The 22,703-nt window shown below is 41.5% G+C and overlaps 1 protein-coding gene across 1 annotated transcript; it reads right to left on the reverse strand.

The window, feature by feature from the left end:
• Positions 1-2,578: 2,578 nt before the first annotated feature.
• Positions 2,579-22,703, reverse strand: vps37ba (VPS37B subunit of ESCRT-I a). The gene is made up of 4 exons (XM_072434108.1): positions 22,510-22,703; positions 16,026-16,197; positions 6,441-6,523; positions 2,579-5,571 (listed from the first exon to the last, which is right to left on the reverse strand). The coding sequence occupies exons 1-4, from the start codon at positions 22,612-22,614 to the stop codon at positions 5,101-5,103; spliced, it is 831 nt and encodes a 276-aa protein (XP_072290209.1). The 5' UTR covers positions 22,615-22,703; the 3' UTR covers positions 2,579-5,100.

Below are 22,703 nucleotides of genomic sequence, written 5' to 3' on the forward strand. Positions count from 1 at the left end.
ACAGGTTTGGAGTTTATCCACAAGATCACAGCTCGAGGGAAACATGAGGGGGAAAAAGTATCTGCTCGTTAAACTTCTTTCTCTGTTGGAGGTGAATGTGACGGATACAAACTAACAGTGTCTGGATTCACTGACGGAGGAGCAGGTCAGTTCAGTTCACCATCATTGCAACATTATAAGACACTAATAACCTAAGGGTCTTTATGTTTCCACAGGAGACAGTCTCACCTATCACAACGGCACGAAGTTCACCACTGTTGACAAAGACCAGGATCTTTATCATGAGAACTGCGCTAAATTCCATCTTGGAGCTTTCTGGTACAACAGCTGCATCTACACCAACCCCAACGGTGTTTATCGCTGGGGCGCTGACAACACCCACTTTGCTCTTGGAGTGGCATGGAAAACATGGAGAGGGTGGGACTACTCTCAGAAGTCCTTCAGCATGAAGATACGTCCTGTTCAGTAGAGCTCCAGGATGTCACACTGTCTCTATAATCTCATATAACGCAGTAAATCTAACTTTGACTTGGTGAAAGTGATTATAATCAGAGGTGGGCAACAACTTTACTCAAGTAGGAAAACTGTTTCTTCAAAATATTATTACTCAAGTAGAAGTACACAGTTCAATATATGATTAGACGACCCTATAACTCAAAGGTCAATTGTACGAGTGACTGTCTGGACTTAACATCAGACTCATATTTTGAAGTCAATGTAATTAGAAGAGAAAAAACAACCAAAGCATTTTCTGAAGTAATAGAACTTCAATTACACCGTCAAATACATTACTCAGTTTGGGGTAAATGTATCTGGAAAATGAAAGTTTCTCAAGTATATGTACTTTACTGAAGGTAAAGAACCCACCTTTGATAATGGATGCTTCATGTAACTTCTGTAATGAACAATTTCTCTTCAATCTACTGTTCATCAATAATACAAATTAAATCAACACAGCGCTACTGGAGTGTGTGTGTTTTCAGAAAATATACAAGAGCTTTAAGAGAATTACATATACTTGGCCATACCAACGTTTCAATGCTCTGAAGCAGGAATAGGACTGGTTATTACTGGGATGGGAGAGCGCTGGAATGCCAGGTGCCACAGGGGGGCGTTAGAGCACTGTTGTGTCCTTGGGCAAGACACTTCATGTCATTAGTCGCCTTGACAACAGCAGTCTCAGTGTGAGGTCTAAACCGGACTGAAAAACATCAGGAGTTGTTTATTAAGAGGAAATCTGAGCTTCCAGGGATAACTGATGTGACAAGTACAAATACTCACGTTACGGTAATGGAGTATTTTTGAGTAATTGTACTTTCAATGAGTACTAGTAACTTTAGCCATGTAATTGTAATTAGTTACAATTCAAATCGTAGTCCCAAAACATGGCTGCATCGCCTGCTCCGATTGGACAGAGCTCAGACTGCCTTTTAAACAACTTAATTCCACTTTAAATTGTTTATTTCATCAAGTTTGATTAAAGACTAATCTAAAATTATACTGAAACCATGTTAAAAAAAAAGCTTGTCCTCTATTGCAAATTGTACTATTTTTTTTACTTTAACTAAAATACAGATTTGGCTGCAGTACTTGTAAAGAGTACATTTTTAGTCGTGTAACTGTACTTTTACTTACAGTACAAATATTCAGTCCTGTCAACACCATGTAGTACTTCCCAATTCTCTTAAACAACTTCCACCACTAGAGGTCATACTGTGTCTGTCTGTCTGTCTGTGTGCGTCTGTGTGTATGTGTGTGTCTGTGTGTGTGTGTGTGTCTGTGTGTGTCTGTCTGTGTGTGCGTCTGTGTGTATGTGTGTGTCTGTGTGTGTCTGTCTGTGTGTGCGTCTGTGTGTGTGTGTGCGTCTGTGTGTGTGTGTGTGCGTCTGTGTGTGTGTGCGTCTGTGTGTGTGTGTGCGTCTGTGTGTATGTGTGTGTCTGTGTGTGTGTCTGTGTGTGTCTGTCTGTGTGTGCGTCTGTGTGTATGTGTGTGTCTGTGTGTGTGTGTGTCTGTGTGTGTCTGTCTGTGTGTGCGTCTGTGTGTGTGTGTGCGTCTGTGTGTGTGTGTGTGCGTCTGTGTGTGTGTGTGCGTCTGTGTGTGTGCGTCTGTGTGTGCGTCTGTGTGTGTGTCTGTGTGTGTGTGTGCGTCTGTGTCTGTGTGTGTGTCTGTCTGTGTGTGTGTGCGTCTGTGTGTATGTGTGTGTCTGTGTGTGTGTGTGTCTGTCTGTGTGTGCGTCTGTGTGTATGTGTGTGTCTGTGTGTGTGTGTCTGTGTGTGTCTGTCTGTGTGTGCGTCTGTGTGTATGTGTGTGTCTGTGTGTGTCTGTCTGTGTGTGCGTCTGTGTGTATGTGTGTGTCTGTGTGTGTGTGTGTGTGTGTGTCTGTCTGTGTGTGCGTCTGTGTGTATGTGTGTGTCTGTGTGTGTGTGTGTCTGTCTGTGTGTGCGTCTGTGTGTATGTGTGTGTCTGTGTGTGTCTGTGTGTGTGTCTGTCTGTGTGCGTGCGTCTGTGTCTGTGTGTGGCTAATTAATAAACTGCATAAATATCAGGAGCCAAAAACACTTGACTGAGTCATGTGTAATTTCATAATTTGTTTTATTGAACAGAACATTCATGTGGCTTACATGGAGCCCGCATTTCTCCACATTCTCCCTCCTGTTTTCAAACGTTTAATTAGTCTATCTCGTATCTTTAAATTAAAAACATTAGTACAATATAGTCTAATAAAATAACGCTGACATTAAATATACCTATGTACCGTGTGAAATTATATTACAAACTAAATATCACAGCATAGATGCAGTTTTGCCTCAGGTTAAAACTGGAAATGTTCATCTAAACTGCACAGTAATTTGGGTCTCATTGACTTGCATATACATTTAGAATTGTGTTACAAAGAAATGTTTCCTATATACACCAAACGCTGAAAAGAAATGCCAAATCTACACGTTAAAGTCAGGCGTCCACTGCACGATTTTGTCCGTCTGCGATGAAAGATTTACATTTGTCGGGAAAATTGTGGGGCAAACAACTTGAGGGACATACCTACCCTGTCCCCTGGGCGGGGGACAAGCCCCTGTCCCGTCACCTCTCTCGGGGGACAAGCGCCTCTCGGGGGACAAGCCTCTATCGTAGCCAGGACTGATGGCGTGAACCATCGTGTGCCATCTTGAGTTTAGTGTAGTGCGACGTACATAACTCTTAAGGCACAAAGAACGGTGCAGTGGACGTCCAGCTTTATGGACATATTGTTACCGGAGTGAGTGAAGTCCCAGCTACATCTGAACTGCTCTTTCAGACCCACTCTCTTCTTTGAAACTAACTCATCGTTCGCTGTAATATTCTCAGTCTACGAGCTTGAAATACCAAAGGGAACGTTTTAAGAATCAAAGATTAGACAAGTTTTCAAACAGAAATAAACTTATCGTCGAATGTATCGGTTGACAAAATATCTAATGTGCATAGACTTGGCATAAACAATAAAAAAACAATACACCTCAATGTCCGGATAGAGAAAAGTGCAGATAAAAGACTCGTCCAAACTAGGCAACCCACAATTCACATCCTCATTTACAGTGGGCTGGAAAAGTATTCTCCCCTTTTAATGTGTCGCAATCAGACACTCAAAATAATCTATTGATACATTTCTTTACAAATTAACCTGCAATATTATGTTTTTCAGAAAGTTTAGCAAAAATATGAAAAAAATAAAGATAAAAATAGATAATTTTCTTTTGATATGCTGTGAATTCCAATTAGCCTTGTACAAAAACACAATTTAGAAAGGTTCAGGCTACTACATACTAATAAAGAAATAATCAAATGAGGAACGAATACTTTCTCGACTCGCTGTACGTTTTTATAGTCTGGACAAGTCGCGCGGTTCGTCAGGAATGTCGCGGCATCGATATGCGGCGCGGAAACGGCGAAAAGTCCAACCAACTTTCCAGTTTGACCGATGCGTTTCGCGCTTTGGTCCCAGGTTCCAAAAAGGCAGGTCCGGCAGGTCGACAATCAGGGGTCCCCGGTGCGACTCCCCCGTCCTCCGATTCCAGTCTATCGCCCCCATGTGGTCAAACGCTAAAACCCGCTAACAATCGGCTTTAAACAGAGCGTAAATCTGTTTTTGCTGTTTTTGTCTTGCGTTCTTCTCCTTCAGCTGCTCTCCATTTCATCAGATGTCGGGATGGAGTGAACCGGGTCATTTCTGTTCCATTTTGCATTTCCATCACCACCAAATGACAAAGAATCAATATTGTGGACCTCAAGTTTAGGGTTAGTTCACAATAAAACGCTCTATATATTTTGTGGTATATTGGGTGTTAAGCCCGATAATACGAAATAATTAAAAAAAGTGTGCCTAGATTTGAATTAGGTTTGCAACGAAATGTACTGTTTTGTTGAAAAAGGCCAATCTTTATTTATGATTTCACTTTTATTCTTACTTTTTTTTTCTTTCTTTTTTTTAAATCAACGATGATTCAGCCTCTTTTTCTTTGGACAGAGTTTGACCAATGCAAGGCAAGAACATATTTGTTTTAATGTAAGGGAAATAATTGGCAAAAACGTTAAATATTGTAATAATATCATTATCTATGGATGTTTCTTTAATACTAGTGCGTTATAACAATATTTACTTTTTATACAGGAGGTTTTTTAAGATTTTTTTTTTCAGTGCCTGTATTCCTTTAAGTGTAAATTTAAATATTTTTAATGCTTTTAACCATGTTATAACTATGTTAAAAGATAACTGTATGACATGTGTGTTCAGTTCAAACTCAAAACAAACACGCCGCACAAATGATCCCTTTCTTAGTTTGGGTGGAATCGAATTTCCTGTGAAAAAGACCAAATATTCCATCGTCTCCTGCCTCCATCCAAGTGCGAGACATTCAAGAATCTGTAAAGCATCGGAGCAGTGCAGGTTGTAACTCACCGCTTTACAATCTACTCTACAGCTGGACAACACAACCCTGAGCACTACAGCGTCGCTAGCCGATTGTTAGCGGACGCGCCTTCAAACCTCGCGTATATGACACGCACTCATTTAGGGGGAAGAAAAAACAAAATGAAAAGCAGTTCAGCTGCATGGCTTTACTCCGTTTACTGCATGATGAAGCCCGGCTGCGGGGTCATTCTCGGCGCAGGTCGCTGGGGCAAAGCCGGGGCGTACTGTGCCAGGAAAGGATAGCCCTGGACGCTCGGGAAAGGCTGGCCCGTCCGCGGGGGGATGGGCGGGTACGGCGACGGCGTGTAGAAAACCGACGGCTGCTGTGCTTGGTTTAAAACGGGCGCGGGCTGTGAGGGAGGCGGCGGCGGTTTTCTCCTGGCCTGGGCGAGCGGAGAGCCGCCGTCGTCATCCTCCGGGATCTGTGGCGTCGACGGATGGAAGGCGACGTCGTGGGTGCGCGGAGCGGCGACGGGGGCTTGAGGGAGGCGCTGGCCCTTCATGACCATCTCCTGGAGCTTCTCGATTTTCACTCGCCGCAAGTGGGCCAGTTTTCGCTGATTGTGGTACGAGTCGACAAACGAGTCCAGGGTCATGTCGCCATCCAGGAAGCAGTCGGCCATGTTCTGCACAGAGACACAAACAGAGGAGGGTTTGAACGAGAGTTTAACCGCATAAAAGCCCTCTCAAAATAACACGCAGGTAAATTTGTTGATACAGTATCAATATCACGGGCTGCCGTAACGATGGACACGAGTCATTTTTGATATAGAATTATATTACAGCATGCCCTGTATTTTACTCATCACATTCACTTCGAGTTACTTGTACTACTTTACTTTTGTACAATATGCTTTTATTTGCTTTGAATACAAGATGACACAGCTGGAGTCACATTTAGCTTACTTCACACTATTTTGATGAATCCTTCTCTCCCTCTGAGCCTCAAAAACACACCGTTCTGAATCTTTTTTAACTCCATAAATCGTCTCTCGACTCGTACTGAATGGGAATAGAAGGGAGAAATGCACAGTACAAATGTGTGGCTACCCAGCATTGCTGTTTATAATAGTTTATTATTAACCTGTGCAGGCCAGTAGAGGGCGCCAAAACTCTTAGTACTGTAGGAGACGGCAAAGAAGATGTTCATTTATTTTAAAAAATGTTGTTATAAAACATGAAATGGCGAACTAAAAGGTGCTAAGAGCATGTTTAAAGGCTGATAATATTTGTCCTGTAACATAAGAAACGGCGCCTTTTCATTGTGCTGTGCTCGATCATTTCGATTCATTTCCCAGCCCTACACCAAGGTGCATCAGCACAAAGTCAACACAGTATGGGAAATGTGTAACGCGCACCTTGAAGCGGGTTATACCTTCTACCCATCGCATATAATGACTTCTGCTTCTCTAAAAAGGTAACAAAACCCAGGGACTGACCGACGGTCATTCTACGCTGACCATCACCACTGGCACCACGTTCCCGCCCTCCTCACCTCTGTGTCCTCCTCGATCTTCGCCCCCTCGGCCTGAAGCAAAGCCAGCAGCGTGTCCAAAGACGTGTTCCCGGATTTGTGGTCTGAAAGAAGAAGAACGGAAAACCGGTTAACAAAAGCGGCGTTTTTAAAGCGTCAGCCGCAAATGAAGCCAAACTTAAGTGCCGCAGACTCAAAGACGACGCACTACAGCGGCACGAGACCCTAAAAACGTGTTGGGTCGTTTCGGGAGGTTTCGTTCAATAATCATGTCCATATGAGTCGTAAACTCGGTAATGCTCCGGTGCTTATTCCAGTGTTCATTTTTTTACTAATAAAATCCATTAAGGGTGGAGGGGCGAGCCCATTTAGAACTTTAAACATGAGGAACATCTGATAACCATAAAATATAATATGTTTTGCTGACTTAAAATGTTACAATAATGATAGGCTTCTTCAACTGAGTCCTAATGTTACAATTATTCTGAGAAAAAACATAAAAAATTAACGATTATTCCCGATTATTGAGACTCTGACCAAATAACAGTGAAATCTTTGATTTTCTTTTATTCTCGTGGTCTGACACTTGACTCTTCCTCAAGTTTGTGAGCGGCTTTACCAAACTGAAAGACAAAATAAAGTTAAATGTGACCAAAACAATCATATAATTAAGTTATTTACATTCAGGTCAATTTTTTGGACGATAGATTGAACTAAAATACTTAATTTTGCTTCCAAAATTGTCACGATTATGTTTTTTGTTCTTACGATTATATTGTGAAGAATTGCAATTATCGATTAACCAAATATTTGTGACATCCCTGGCCATGAGGGAGCAAGTTTGTCTAGAGTTTGAATTGTAAACGTTGAAAGTTTTGTATTTTGTCTAATGTATTGAATTGAGGACAAACAGATTCACATGTCTGGAGGGAATTTTGTGGCAGCAGGAGACAAACCACGATCACGTGGTCTGGGACTGTCCTGTCGCTCACAAATACTGGACTGAGGTTCACGATACACTGCAGACTGTTTTTGATATCACCATCCCTCTGAACTTCAGAACTATGTACTTGGGCCTCAAAACTCCTGCCAAATAAATGGATACTTTGGAATGTCCTTTTGGCAGCAGGAAAAAAGGCAATTACAAAAAAAATTGTTGACAAAACGATCAAGGACTGGATGATAGAGATTAAACAAAGAAAAAAAATAAAATTTGGCCTTAATTTGGAAATGGACAAATTTGACAGACTTTGGACTGGTCGGTACCGTTATTTTTATATTTATTTCTGTTTTTGTTGTGTTCTATATTTTCTTGTTTGTTCTTAAAAACAAAATAAAAAAATCATATTGCAACAGTTGTTTTGGAGAAAATTAAAACCTCGCAGGTCCGTCACTGAAAGCCAAAAAGTCTGTCTGTAGTCCATCTGAAAACCTCAATCCAAAAAGGCAAATGGACACAACATTGAGCAGGTCTCGCAGATCAAATCCCTGGGGCTTGAACTCACATTTGAACCTGTGTCGTATGATAAAAGTTTCCAGAGTTGCCAAAGCCACTTCCCACACATTCGGACGCTGCTCGTACTTTCATGCACTCAAAGCACCACCAAGCCTCTTCAAATCATTCAGAATACAGCATGTAAATTCTGGATAAGAAACTAAATTACATTAGATCTGCGCAGTTCAAACGTGTACGAAAGTGACTTGATGGTTCCTCTCAGGGCGCTGGGGTCGGTTACCAGAGCTCAGCGTGGAAACTCTAGAGTCCCGAGGCGTAAAACAACTTCAGCGTTCACTGCACAAAAAATGGAACTCTTCACCTGTGGAACTGAAGGGACGGACAAACTGGGTCCTTTTTAAATAAGAACTCAGACGTATTAAATTGAAAGTCAGGGAAATAACCATCTTTGACCTGAATTTATGATGTGTACCGTTTTTTGTTCAACCAGGGACTGACATTGGGAATTAGCCCCGGGTAAAATGAAACACTTGTCCCGTCACTAAATCGAAATGGTCTATAATCAAACTGTTAAAAATGACCCAGAAAAGAGACTGATCTGATGTCTTAATGGGCGTGTAATCTCCATAACAAGAATATAACGTTTCTGCACTTTGAGAATGGAGCATAAAATGAACCAGTATTGTGTGCGACACTTAAAGCCCTTAGAGATGGCCCCTGTGGTAAATAATGATTCTATTTTTCATCGGTCAAGTTACATTTAGAGCAGAAAATTTGAAAAAAAATTTAAATGAAAGAAATAGTGCCGAGTTCAATAACGGAATACCAACACCTATGTCAACAAAAGGTAGAATCATTTGTCAAATCGTAACTATTGTATGATTTGAATGGACTTCGGCTCTTGTTTACAATCTGGTTGCTAAGTAACAGTTGTGTCTCTACCTATTTCATATTTAATGGACATGTCAAACCAGGAAGTGGCATTATAAAAAAGGCACAATAATGGCCAGATTAGAGAAAAACAGGCAAAATGTTTGGTAAAATCTTAAATACAATCATGTTCCCTTTGTTTTGTCATCTAATGTGTCACATGGGCTTTAATTACAGGCACATTTGAGCACATTCCTGATTTGTGAAAATATTGTCTGAATATTGCCATCAAGAAAGTATGTTTTTGATTGAAGACATTTCTCTCACATCACCCTCTACTTTGGACCCTCTTGTCACATCAAGGGGAATTTATTAATATTTCCAAAAGTCTTTCATAAAAACTAATTCAACTTTTTGTGATAATTAATGTGAAACTTTTACTTGTTAAAGGAGACATATAATGCAAAACCAACTAATGAACAGGGTTTCTTCATCATTAATTTAATAAACACAAAATCATGATTCAGAAATTTCAGTGTTGAAACTAGGGAGTATTCGGGTCCCTAGGTAATTTGAAGAAGCAAAAATGAGATAATTATAATTACCCTATTTGGTACACATAAAATGCCACACCTAAATGTACAGTGCTGTTTATATCACAATAACTTTACTTCCACACCGCTGGCGACATGCTATTGGAACAGTAATGGATTAGACCGAAAGAAAATGTTGTGTTTATTACGTGCCAATAATTGTGAAGGATCGTTTTAGTGTTGCGATTATTGTGAGAAGAAACGATAAAGCGTAATACTGTGGCATCTTTAACCACAACACTACTACAGTAGACTAAATCTCTCCACGATCTGGGTCAAATCAACAACTGGGGCAGTGACAGAGATGGAGAGGCTGGGCAGTGTAACCTACATTTGACAAAGCCTGTGGTCTGACAAACGCCCCCCCGGCAGATGTCACAGCGGTTTGACGGGCTATTTTTAAACAAGGCTAAAACTGGATTAATAACGGTGTATTGTGGAATGGGTGTAATTTGTGGATATGTAAATGAATGAGAATGCTGCAGTTTAACTTCATAAAATCAAATGTATAGTGTCTAAACCAGACTTGGAGAGACTTATCCATAAGTTTGTCTCCAGTAGATTAGACTACTGTAACGGCCGCTCACTGGCCTCTCCAAACGAGCTGTAAAACAGCTGCAGTTCATCCAGAACGCTGCTGCTCGGGTCCTGACTAGAACCAGGAAGTATGATCACATTAGTCCTGTTCTCAGGTCTCTGCACTGCCCCCTGTGGCTCAGAGAAGAGACTTTAAAGCAGCTCTGCTTGTGTACAAGTCTCTCCATGGCACCTGCTGGTGCCAGAGTCAGGACTAAACATGGACCGGCCTCCTGCTGGTGCCAGAGTCAGGACTAAACATGGACCGGCCTCCTGCTGGTGCCAGAGTCAGGACTAAACATGGACCGGCCTCCTGCTGGTGCCAGAGTCAGGACTAAACATGGACCGGCCTCCTGCTGGTGCCAGAGTCAGGACTAAACATGGACCGGCCTCCTGCTGGTGCCAGAGTCAGGACTAAACATGGACCGGCCTCCTGCTGGTGCCAGAGTCAGGACTAAACATGGACCAGCCTCCTGCTGGTGCCAGAGTCAGGACTAAACATGGACCGGCCTCCTGCTGGTGCCAGAGTCAGGACTAAACATGGGGAATCTGTGTTTCAGTTTTATGCAGCAAAGATGTGAGACAGACTTCTACTCTCACAATGTTCAAATCTAAGCTTGTTTAGCTGTGCATTTGACTTAAATGATTTTAATTGTATTCTTCTTTTATTTCTTAAACCGTCTTGTGATTTGTGTCATGTCATTGTGATATGAATGCATTTTTTTCCTGTTGCGTGAAGCACTTTAACTGCCTTTTGTTTGAATTGTGCTCTAGGCGAGTGATACTCGTCTTTCTGCCATCCATGGGTTTCAGTCACGTGACTTATTTGTTGTCACATGTTAAAGATGTCACAAATGCTGTTGCTTCTCACGGTTATAAAGTCATGAAAAGCAGCACATAAAAGTGAAGATACTTGAAGAAGACAGAAGTTCTGGACATTTCTATCTGCTCTTCCTCGTCCACAAGCCGGCTCTGCATCAGACACGCCCTCAAAGCTGTCAAGAGCACGGACTGTGTGTCTGATCCTAAAATATAAAACTCGGGACAGTTGGAAATTAGGCTCCTTAAAACTGTCTGCAAGTAGGCTAACGTTTATTAGCATAGCCACTAGCATTAGCTAGCTGCTAACGACCTGAAACAAATAGACACATGAATTCCCCATGTTTGAATCTTGGTGTGATGGTCACTCAATTTGTTTGGCGCCTGAACTAGTGCTGCAAAATGACAAAATGCAGTTACAGTTCACCAGGGATCACTGGTCTCACTCAACATAAAGTTTTACAAACAAGTTTCTTATTTTAAGGCTACTGTAACTGTTTACAGTCGGGTGACAAGTTAATTGGTCTTTTATATATATTATTTATAGACTAACTGAACAGTTTGGACTGGTAAAGTTAAATTTTGCTGGCTTGGGGACAAACGTATGTGAATTTAAGAATAAAATTTGTTATTTTAAGCAAAATCTTTGTTAGAAAATTTGTTTATTACTATAAACTATAACATTTATTGAAAAAATATTTAATATGTTTTTAAATAGTTTACGAATGTTAACCTGGATTAATCACGGAAAAAAATTGAATCAATAGATTACTCGATTACTAAAATAATCGATAGCTGCAGCCCTCGTTATCTTGACACAGATGTTGCGCTGACACCACAAACCTAAGCAGAGGCAAGTCGAGGCCTAAATCGGGCAAAATATCTTGTAGGTGAACTAGGACGTCAATAAACAACAACTTAACAACCAAAAGCTCAAAAGAGTGTCTGCGTGATGACGTCACGCAGACACTATATGTTCTACAACTTATTTCCATGATTTTCCATTTAGTCAGTTTCCACTCCTTAACGCTTCAATCGATTTCAACAAGTTATACCTCATTACGATCGGTTTCACAGTATTACATGTGCTAATACTTTTGACATTTGAACAACTTGTACTTTTTGCAGAAAGTATTAGTACTTAGTAATTATTTAGGCTTTATTCTTTTGTGACGGAGCCAGTTGAGTGAGCCAGTTGAGTGAGTGAGTGAGTGAGTGAGTGAGTGAGTGAGTGAGTGAGTGAGAGTGAGAGGGATAGAGGGAGGGAGACGGAAAGAGAGGGAGAGACGCAGACACTCTAGCAATGGCTTCAGCCATTGCAAATTATCCCCCCCCCCAATTTTTTTTTACTTTTTACAAAACAGCAGTAAGAGAAAAAAAACGCAATGGCGCTAATAACACGGTAATCCTTGTTGAAGATTGTTGCCGTTTGCTGGAGTCAAACAAGCTAGGCATAATTCTGAGGCATAATTCTGACACTGAAGATCTGTGCGAGGAACGACAACACAGTGAAGATCTGTGCGAGGAACGACGACACACTGAAGATCTGTGCGAGGAACGACGACACAGTGAAGATCTGTGCGAGGAACGACGACACAGTGAAGATCTGTGCGAGGAACGACGACACAGTGAAGATCTGTGCGAGGAACGACGACACAGTGAAGATCTGTGCGAGGAACGACGACACAGTGAAGATCTGTGCGAGGAACGACGACACAGTGAAGATCTGTGCGAGGAACGACGACACAGTGAAGATCTGTGCGAGGAACGACGACACAGTGAAGATCTGTGCGAGGAACGACGACAGTGAAGATCTGTGCGAGGAACGACGACACAGTGAAGATCTGTGCGAGGAACGACGACACACTGAAGATGTGTGCGAGGAACGACGACACACTGAAGATGTGTGCGAGGAACGACGACACACTGAAGATGTGTGCGAGGAACGACGACACACTGAAGATGTGTGCGAGGAACGACGACACACTGAAGATCTGTGCGAGGAACGACGACACACTGAAGATCTGTGCGAGGAACGACGACACACTGAAGATCTGTGCGAGGAACGACGACACACTGAAGATCTGTGCGAGGAACGACGACACACTGAAGATCTGTGCGAGGAACGACGACACACTGAAGATCTGTGCGAGGAACGACGACACACTGAAGATCTGTGCGAGGAACGACGACACACTGAAGATCTGTGCGAGGAACGACGACACAGTGAAGATCTGTGCGAGGAACGACGACACACTGAAGATCTGTGCGAGGAACGACGACACACTGAAGATATGTGCGAGGAACGACGACACACTGAAGATATGTGCGAGGAACGACGACACAGTGAAGATATGTGCGAGGAACGACGACACAGTGAAGATCTGTGCGAGGAACGACTACACAGTGAAGATCTGTGCGAGGAACGACGACACAGTGAAGATCTGTGCGAGGAACGACGACACACTGAAGATGTGTGCGAGGAACGACGACACACTGAAGATGTGTGCGAGGAACGACGACACACTGAAGATGTGTGCGAGGAACGACGACACACTGAAGATGTGTGCGAGGAACGACGACACACTGAAGATATGTGCGAGGAACAACGACACACTGAAGATATGTGTGAGGAACGACGACACACTGAAGATATGTGCGAGGAACGACGACACACTGAAGATATGTGCGAGGAACAACGACACACTGAAGATCTGTGCGAGGAACAACGACACACTAAAGATCTCTGCGAGGAACAACAACACAGTGAAGATCTGTGCGAGGAATAACGACAGTGAAGATCTGTGCGAGGAACAACGACACAGTGAAGATCTGTGCGAGGAACGACGACACAGTGAAGATCTGTGCGAGGAACGACGACACAGTGAAGATCTGTGCGAGGAACGACGACACACTGAAGATCTGTGCGAGGAACGACGACACAGTGAAGATCTGTGCGAGGAACGACGACACAGTGAAGATCTGTGCGAGGAACGACGACACAGTGAAGATCTGTGCGAGGAACGACGACACAGTGAAGATCTGTGTGAGGAATAACGACACACTGGAGGGAAATAAATATTTTACATTGCAGAATCTTATTGAAACAAAGCCACAGCTGAAGGCGCTCCAACCAAATAATAGCGCATGTGACTTTTTCTGTGGCAATTTTGTTTTTGGACAGGCAGTGCACAAATACATTGTATAATTGATTAGATCACAGATAACAAATAAGATAATCAAAAATAAAATTGGAGATTATTATCATAGGTTTACTAGTCAATAATTCCAATAATAATTCCAGCACTAAATAATAATTCCTACAACAACCTTTACTGTCGAATGTTATGGGCTGTAGCCTCACTGTATCCAAATCCACACGGCGGAGACTACAGCCCAACAAAGCATGTCTTTTACCAGGAAGTTATTTTAAGACGGCTTCTCGGCAACCGCAGCGTCAACAAAGTCACAAGAACTCCCCGCTCGTTCTGACACGAGGCGAATAGCAAAGGTGTGTCTGGGTCATTACGGCATTTACAGAGACCACAGACGGGACGGTAGCAGCTGGAGACCGGTCCGACCAGTCCCTCTGCCGTGTGTGTGGAAAACCTGAGCTAGCATGACATAACAAGTCAATGTGAATTTAGAGTATAAAGTCTTTGATAAAAAACAAATTAAATGAAACGTAAAAAGTGTAGATTGTGGTTAACTATACTGTAACTTCAACCAAAACATTTACATTTTAGCACATTTCTGTTGAATTGCCAAAATGTTGTGTTCATGGTTAAGCAATTAGCTGTTATAAAATGCATAACTAAATGAAAACGTATTGTCCTTTCATTTTCATTAACCATACTTGTAATACATCACTGTGCCACCAGAGAGCGTGTCAGTGCACTTATACAACTGTGAAACCTCTGGAGGAAAAGAAGTGTCAGCTGAACTGCAGTAAAATAAAGACTAACTCGAGTCACTATGATGTCATTTTAATCCTACAATTATTTATTATTATTATTACCTTTGGCTCGGATGAGAAACTACCGATCTTTTAACAGCTCCGGCAAACGTAAGCGACCGATGCTTGGAGCTGTACACTGGGACTTTTTATTAATAACACTACGTGACTTTACAATGTTGAGGATTTTATTTAGGCCGGCGTGTTTCCTGACTTTTCATTGGTTAAACAGCGTGATGTGACCCCTGGCCAACCAAAATTGAAACCTAAAACGGACTTTACAGAAGTTGGACATGTTTCCTGTAAATTTGATCAGACTTTTGGCAGACGTGAGCTGAAAAAAGAACGTTTTAGCTCAGTCGCCGTTTCCAGTGTCTCCGCTGCTCGAGTCGTGTCTTTCCGCAGTTTGCACTTTGAGATTCAAATGCAAATCGAGTTGTAACTGGTCCTCACTAAAAGACTGACGCTGTGGTGACTGACTTCGACGAGAGATGACTGAGCACGACAGAAAATCATGAGAAAATCTGGTTAAAAGTCGTGTAGTGCTTCTTGAGCATGAATAGCATTTAAAATTTGAAGTGTTGTTGCTGTCCCGCTGTGATAAAATGTAAATATATGATTATATTTCTGTGATGTATTTTATCTGCATCATTAGTCTAAGAGAAAAATGGCATGTGTGACAAACTGCATTAGTGAAGGTGTCGTAAAGATGGGCCACAGGAATGTTTATCCTAGGGAGGGGGTGTAACAGCCCAGGGGAGTTTAGGTAAACATTACCCATGCTTTATCTCTAAGGAAGAAATACAGTTGTAAAAGCAAGTGATGTGAAGCTGACCAATGAGAATGTGACCCTCCTATTCCGTAATTTCTAATAAAACCAACCTGCATGAGAAAAAACGTTGTGAGACCACAGGAGGGTCGCCAGGCTGCTTACAACAGCCTTGGCGACGCGGCCTGGCGGTTTCTCCCATGCATGCTACACAAAAGTCTGATGTTTCTGTTTCGTTTCATATTCTAAGTTGAATAGTGTTCTCTGTGTGTTAAGGAATAGCATTGGTTTATGTCTAATTTCTTGACACCCGCCGCTTTGAGTTTACGCCGTCCAGTCAAAACCCCCAAAACACACAGCGTTAACATAATTGGTTAAGAAACTATTGGCCGCTAAGGAGTGCAACTAATGGTTAAAGAATCATTTGAAGATGTGTATGCTTGATGTCAACAGCCATAAAGATCATTAAAAACATTGATACTGTAAACTTTTTTGTCAATACCCAAGTCCCTCAACAATAAACAACACAATACTTTTCATTCGAGACTCGGACCGGGACACTGCGTACCGAGGGTGGACTTGCGGAGCTGGTAGGACTCGAAGCGCTCCTGTAGGCAGCTGTAGCGCTTGGTGAGCTGCTCTTTCTGGTGCTCTAGTTTGGGCTGAAGTGCCAAGTTCTGCTCGGCCAAAGTCCTGTTGTTCACCAGCGTCTGCTCTTTGCTCTGCTGGACGTCCCGCATCTGCAGACCACACAAACCACAGAGGACAATTTTACTTTTTTTTTCAACGGAAGCAAAACTGCGATAAATATTTACCACAGGTTCTTTACCACCAAACTGAGGTGTAATAAAACGGGAGAACCCATTGTATGGACTTAAAGGAGAAGAAAGTAGAAAATGACTCTCAGATGGAAGAAAGTGATTTAAAAATATATATTACTACCAAACGTTTCTAGAATCATTTCTCCTGGACAGATGAGGGATTACACAGACATGAATTGAATCTACTTTGACACAATAAATTCAGTTGTATTAACAGAAATATGCCTTAATCCATCAGTCAAACTCGGTCAAAATAAAAACTTTATAGAGACGAAACCAAGACGAAATCAAGGCCAATTTAGGCCGAAAAGGTTAGTAAAAATAATGAATAAAATCAGCCTTTTTCTAACAGTACATTTCTGTCAGATGGTCAGATGTCGTGTGGTCGATACTTTTGCGACGGACTGTGCGGACTCGGCGGAGACGAGGCTGTATTCGCTCCTCCGACGCTTCCGTTGTTTTGACATTTCGGCATGTTAAACGCTCATCCTCGCATGAGTCATTTAACACGCACCGCCGCCTTCACGCCGCTTGCACAGAAATATCGCCAGACGGACAGGTTTGTGAAGAAGTGACGCCGGAACTGGAGGGAGCCAGTTAGTTAAAAAGGACATTATTTCCTTTCCTGGCACCAAAGTGCTACACAGAGTATAAAACAAGTAAAATATGTTAAAAAAATAAATACATTATTTTGGGACTGCCCTGTTGTACAGACTTATTGGACAGAAATCAATATGGTACTACAGACAATCTTTGACACTACGATCCCATCAGACTTTAGATCCATGTATTTGGGTCTCAGAACCCCTGCCATGGACATTGGGAATGGATATCTCTGGAGGATACTTTTGGCGGCCGGGAAAAAGGCCATCACAAAAAAATGGATGACACAGACTGCACCAACAATAAAGGACTGGACCGAAATCATAATGGACATACGGAAAATGGAAAAATTCACATATGGACTGAACTGGGAAATGGACAAATTCGACATAAACTGGACGAAATAGGACTCACATTATGGATCAGGTGTGCCCGAACCTTGTATTTTATTTTCATTTGGATGCATTATTCTAAAAACGGTAATCTCAAACAATACACACTTTGTATTTTCTCTGGCTCCGCCCACTCCGCACTTTCTTGTCTTTATTTTTAATTTATTTTTATATATTTATTTGTTTTTTCTCTCTTTTTTCCCCCATTTTTGACAATGTTATTGGACTTTATCTTTATTTACACACAGGTATTGATTGATCTATGTTTATTCTTTCAATAAAAAAATAATTCAAAATAAATAAATAAATATGTACAAACCAAATAAAAACTAATTCAAAACAACATCAAATATATAAAATAATAAAAGACAGCAAGAGGACCACACAATTCTCATGCCGGGTTAAATGCCAGTGAATAAAAGTGTGTTTTTAAACAAGACCTAAAAGCATCAGCTGAAGGTGCAGTCTTTATGTGGGAGGAAGAGTAGAAAAGGCCCGGTCGCCCCGGCTTTTGACTCTCGTTTTGGGACAAGAAGTTGGAACTGGCCCTCAGACCTCAGCGAGCGCAGGAGTGTGGGGAACAATGAGGTATAAAATGTACGCGGGGCCAGTCCATAAAGCACTTTAAAAACAAACTATAACATTTTAAAATCAACTCTAAAATGAATGAGGAGCCAGTGCAGTAAGCATAAAATATGTGTAATATGTTATCTACAACGTGTGCCAGTTAAAAGACGTGTAAGCGTGTAACTGAGCGTGACAGGTTAGCTTGGCTGATCCCAGTGTACAGTGCATTACAGAAGTCAGGACGTGTAGAGATAAAAGCACGGACCACCCGCTCTAGGTCACTGAAAGATAAAACCCATTTGAGTCTAGATAAAAGCCTGAGGTGATAAAAACTAGATTCAAACACCCACATACATAGTGTTGTGCTTATCAAGCTTAAACTCTCCATCAAAGATGAGGCTAAGGTTGGTGTTGCAGACCTGATGGAGAGACCAATTCTAAATCAAAATAAACTGCTTTGTTGGGATTAAAAAACAACAATTTCTGTTTTAGACTCATTCAGGTTAAGAAAATGAATCGCCAACAAAGCCTTAACATCATCCAACCAATTTAATTTGAATATATGTAAAAGCAGTAAAAGAAGTTTGTGTACAGAGCTGCTACTACAGCTTCTATTCACGCTGGTGGAGGAGCCAAAGATCAATCAAGATCATTGATGATGAAATATGAATTTAAATCATTTAATTTTAGGAGAACTGCTGTTTATACATGTAGTGTATGTATGGAGGGGGTGTTGTGTAAATTTGTTGTGTTGTTTTTTGGCGTGATTTTTGTAATTTGTCTTATATTTTGAAATAATTGGAATAATGATTGGAACTGAGCTAAATAATAATAATAATAATAACCATGGTGTTAATTAGGGTAATTATATTTTGCAGAGTTCTCAGACCAGGTCTTTTCTACGATGTATGCATATCCAAATAAAGGGTCAAAAGTGATATTGTTCATTATCATTCCACATTTGTCCCACACAAATACATTTAAAAAGACATTTTAACACATTTCTTAATTAAAATAATAAAAGTACCTCTATTTAGTCATCAAAATGAATACTAAACCAGAACTAAACCTGGAGTAAGACAATTATCGTGGCTAAGTTTCTCTTTCCCGGACAGACGGCCGCGCCTCTGGATAAGTGACATCATGAAACATACGATCAACCGGCTCAGCTAACCTTTAGTTCCTCTGTGGGGCCGTGAGCACTTTAATACAGACAAATGGAAAACGGAGAATCATTATTATTATTTGTGGCTGTAACAGAAGCTCTCCTTGTCTGTCAGTATGTTTCATCAAGCGATCCTCGGATATCTTTTGTTTAGCTTCATTAAACGGATAATAAATTAATCTTGAAAATAAATTAGCAGATAAATAACCTAGCCAAATAATGCTCAGTGGCCATCTTATGACTTTAAACATTGAAAGCGCTGCACACGGTTTGTGCGTTGGCAGAAATCATTGTCCTCAACGTCAGTACACAAAGTTCTCAGTGCTCTCGGGTTTCAGCAGTGACACACCGCCTTTTGTTGGCCCTTAAATGCACGGTAAATATGCACACTTGTATCTGTGAACACGTTTCGGTGACAAACCCGAGTCGACAAGTGCCATGTCACTCGCAGCCAAAGAGGACTCCTCCCCTTTGTGCTAGAAACCAGAGCGGCTCAGGAACACGGTTATGCACTTTTATAGTGTTCCTCGTTCACGACCACAGGACAGGAACCTCTATGTAGCGGCGATGGGACGGTGGCAGGAGGAAGTAGTATCGGTGGTAGTGGTAGCAATAGTAGTACATTTGATTTCTCAAGTCGCATATTGAAATGGCAACTTTCTTATCTATTTGAGAGTAGTAAACAGATAAGAAAGTGAGAGTAGTAAATGAATAAATTAAATGACTTTGAGCTTCCACCAACCTAGGACTGATGCATTATTATTTCAGTTAGAAGTAGTAGTAGTGGTAGTAGTAGTGATCATTCACTCCACACTCGGCGGTGGTAAGATACTACTCAAGCCACAGTTGCCCTGGGGCAGACTGAAGGAAGCGAGGCAGCCAATCTGCGGCATCAGCTTCTCCCTCTTTCACCAATCACTCACCACATTTGCGCTAGTTAATGTGGCTGAAGTGTCTTGCCCAAGGACACAATTACAGAGCGGGACTGGAACCTCAGACCTTTTAGTAGGTGGATGAGAAATATCAGCCCCATAAACATTGAATCGAACTATTTCAGAACGATGTAGAGTTCTTATACTTTGGCTACTAAGTGGCCACAGTGACACTTTTAGTCTTAGGATTATCGTGAGACAAAACGTTACGATTTAGCGATTAAACATGTCCAAACAGTGAACTCTTTCATTCCCATTGGCCAACAGGTTATCCCTTCATTTTGTCACCAGTTTTATGAAATGAAACTTTCTGAACGACAAAATAAAGTCAAAAAACAGCCAGATTAAAAAAGGACTTGGACTTTTTTTTCTTTGAACATTCTTGACATCCACAACTACAATATATTGAGTTTTTTTGTGATGCTGGATATATTATTTAGTTCATATTTCTGTGTTCAATGCTTGGCCAAATGTGTCTGCAGCGTTGGGTCCAGTAAAAATAATCCTCTTTTGAGTGGAAAGAATCTGTCTTTTATCAGCTGCTTATCGCGGCCACACAGACTGTAAACTACACCAACTACACCACTCTGAAGTTCTCTCCTCAGACTAGAGTCCAGAGCCTCAACGCAAAAGCACTGAATCATGTGCGGAAATCATTTACTACTCTATTTAAATGATACACGATTAGATGAGAGAATCGTGAGCTTTAGTTAATAATAGTTTGAAAGGGAAGTTAGTGGGGCTGCACAAAATATCGCAAAAGTATCTATATTGCCATGTTGGCCAACGCGATACGCAATAACGCAACAAACTGAATAACAACAGAAAGGTCTGAAAACAGAGAAATCAAGAATATAATCTGGAAAAATCAGTACTTCCAAAATTAGCCTCGATTTTGTGTCGGTTCAAATTCACAATAACTCTTGAAATACAAAATATTGCTACAGAAAAATATTAAGATAAACTGTGATAAAGTTGTGACAAATCAATACAGCAGAAATAAACAATAATCAGCCACAGAAAGTTACTTATTCAAGTCCCTGCAGCTCAAATCTCACCATATTACAACAAAACCGCCAAAACTATTGCAGAGAAAATGTAAAAATGAGCCCAAAATCTCTCATTTATTGAAAACTAAATTGAACGTTTCAATACAACTGAAATTATTACCAGAAACAACCCTGTGCTCATTTCTGTACGGTTTGTTGCCGGCGGTTGTGTTTTAATTTGCTTCAGAGTCTCCATGTCGGGCTTTTCAAGATGCCTCCGAGACGATCTAAAGATTATTATTAACGATGTCCTGAGAATTGTGGACTCTGTCTCTCCTGCGGCTTAACAGCTAGAAATGCAACTTATTACTTAGCGACACTGGGCCTTTTTCGAGAGCTAACGCGCAGGAGCGGAAAGAGGAGGAGCCTTCAACGAGTGAACGGTGAAGAACCAGGACTGAAACGTTACTTAAATCATCTAAACTCTGTGTTAACCATTTGAACTTGCCACCAGGCCAGGTAACAGGTCAGCTCAGGGAGGCGACGCCATTTTAGTCATGAAAACACCTGGAAATGTTATGTTTACTGCCAAAGTGGGCAACAGTTCAGGCAAAGCTATCATATCTCCATGGCGACAGCAGGTGGTGGCCCTTCTCGTATCGTAGTTCTTTATGATGATACGAATAGACATTTAAAAAACAAGTTTAATCTGTACTGATCATTTTTGTTTGTTTATTTATTTAAATAAATGAATAAAGTCGTTGTCAGTAGGTGCCTTTTTTTTACAGGGAAACGACGCAGAACTAAACCAAACAGACAATCGATCGATTAATCGGTCGTTGCCGTTTTCGTTGACCAACATTTGCATCGTCGATTATGTGGATTAATGTGGAGCTTTCACACATATTTTGAAGGTATTACTAGTATTTTGGTGTATTACTAGTTGTTTGGCTCAGATCATAGAGAAATACTGAAAAGTTTCACGCCGCTGGCTCGACCAAGAAATCATGCAAGCTGCAAAGAAGCATCTATATATTTAATATAGATTCTTCTAAAACGAGACAGCTCCAAATGGAAGTTTAAACCAGAACTTTATGATAAAACAGCACAAAACACGTCGGTTTCGTTTTAGGGAAAATGCTAACAGTCACTGGGGTCAAAATACATTGAAAACAGCACATTTTTTACCATTTCACTGGCATTTTTGGAGTTGAACGTAACGGACACGCACACGCAGGATTTTGAGGCGCAAACGAGGCCCTGCGGTCAGAAAAGGGGCACTTGAGTGAAGGGACAATGCCGCAGATGAACCCTCGAGGGTCCAAACTTGAGACAATGCTAACTCGGCGCTTTGTTCCAAGCTTTGTGTAGCATCTCGCGTGAATCAAACACATTTAGAACATCGCCCTTCAGTCTTCAAAAGTTAAACGACGGTTAAAATAATATTTAAATAAATCAGCGTCTGAGGTGATTTCGCGTCGCGTAGTTGAGGCAAACAAAACAAAAGGACGCGAGGAGACGAGGCGACGGAGCGAGCTAACCACAGAAGACTCCGAAGGAAACGAGGCATGTTTTGTACGCACCTCGTCCATTTCCTGAACCATTTTGGTGAGTTTTTCGTCGTCCTCCAGGATCTCGTTGAGCTGGGTCATGGTGTAGCCGCTGAAGTTGTCGGGAAGGCTGGACATTTTGGCTGTGGCCCGTCGCTGCGGTGTGTTTTTTTTCCTGGTTTCCCCCTTTCTCTCGCCTCTGACAGCTGACTAAAGGCGGAAGTAGG

The sequence above is a fragment of the Eucyclogobius newberryi genome, unplaced genomic scaffold (genome assembly GCF_026437365.1).
Source record: "Eucyclogobius newberryi isolate DKJ021-1_F unplaced genomic scaffold, fEucNew1.0.hap1 SCAF_6, whole genome shotgun sequence".
Classification (NCBI taxonomy): domain Eukaryota; kingdom Metazoa; phylum Chordata; class Actinopteri; order Gobiiformes; family Gobiidae; genus Eucyclogobius; species Eucyclogobius newberryi.

Bases quoted from the DNA above. Each gene is read 5' to 3' on its own strand.
- vps37ba (XM_072434108.1), bottom strand. From the start codon at position 22,614: ATGTCCAGCCTTCCCGACAACTTCAGCGGCTACACCATGACCCAGCTC. The intron at 16,198-22,509 runs GTGCGTACAAAA...TGTGGTCTGCAG, and splicing joins TGGTTCAGGAAATGGACGAG to ATGCGGGACGTCCAGCAGAG. The intron at 5,572-6,440 runs GTGAGGAGGGCG...GTCTCTGTGCAG, and splicing joins AGATCGAGGAGGACACAGAG to AACATGGCCGACTGCTTCCT.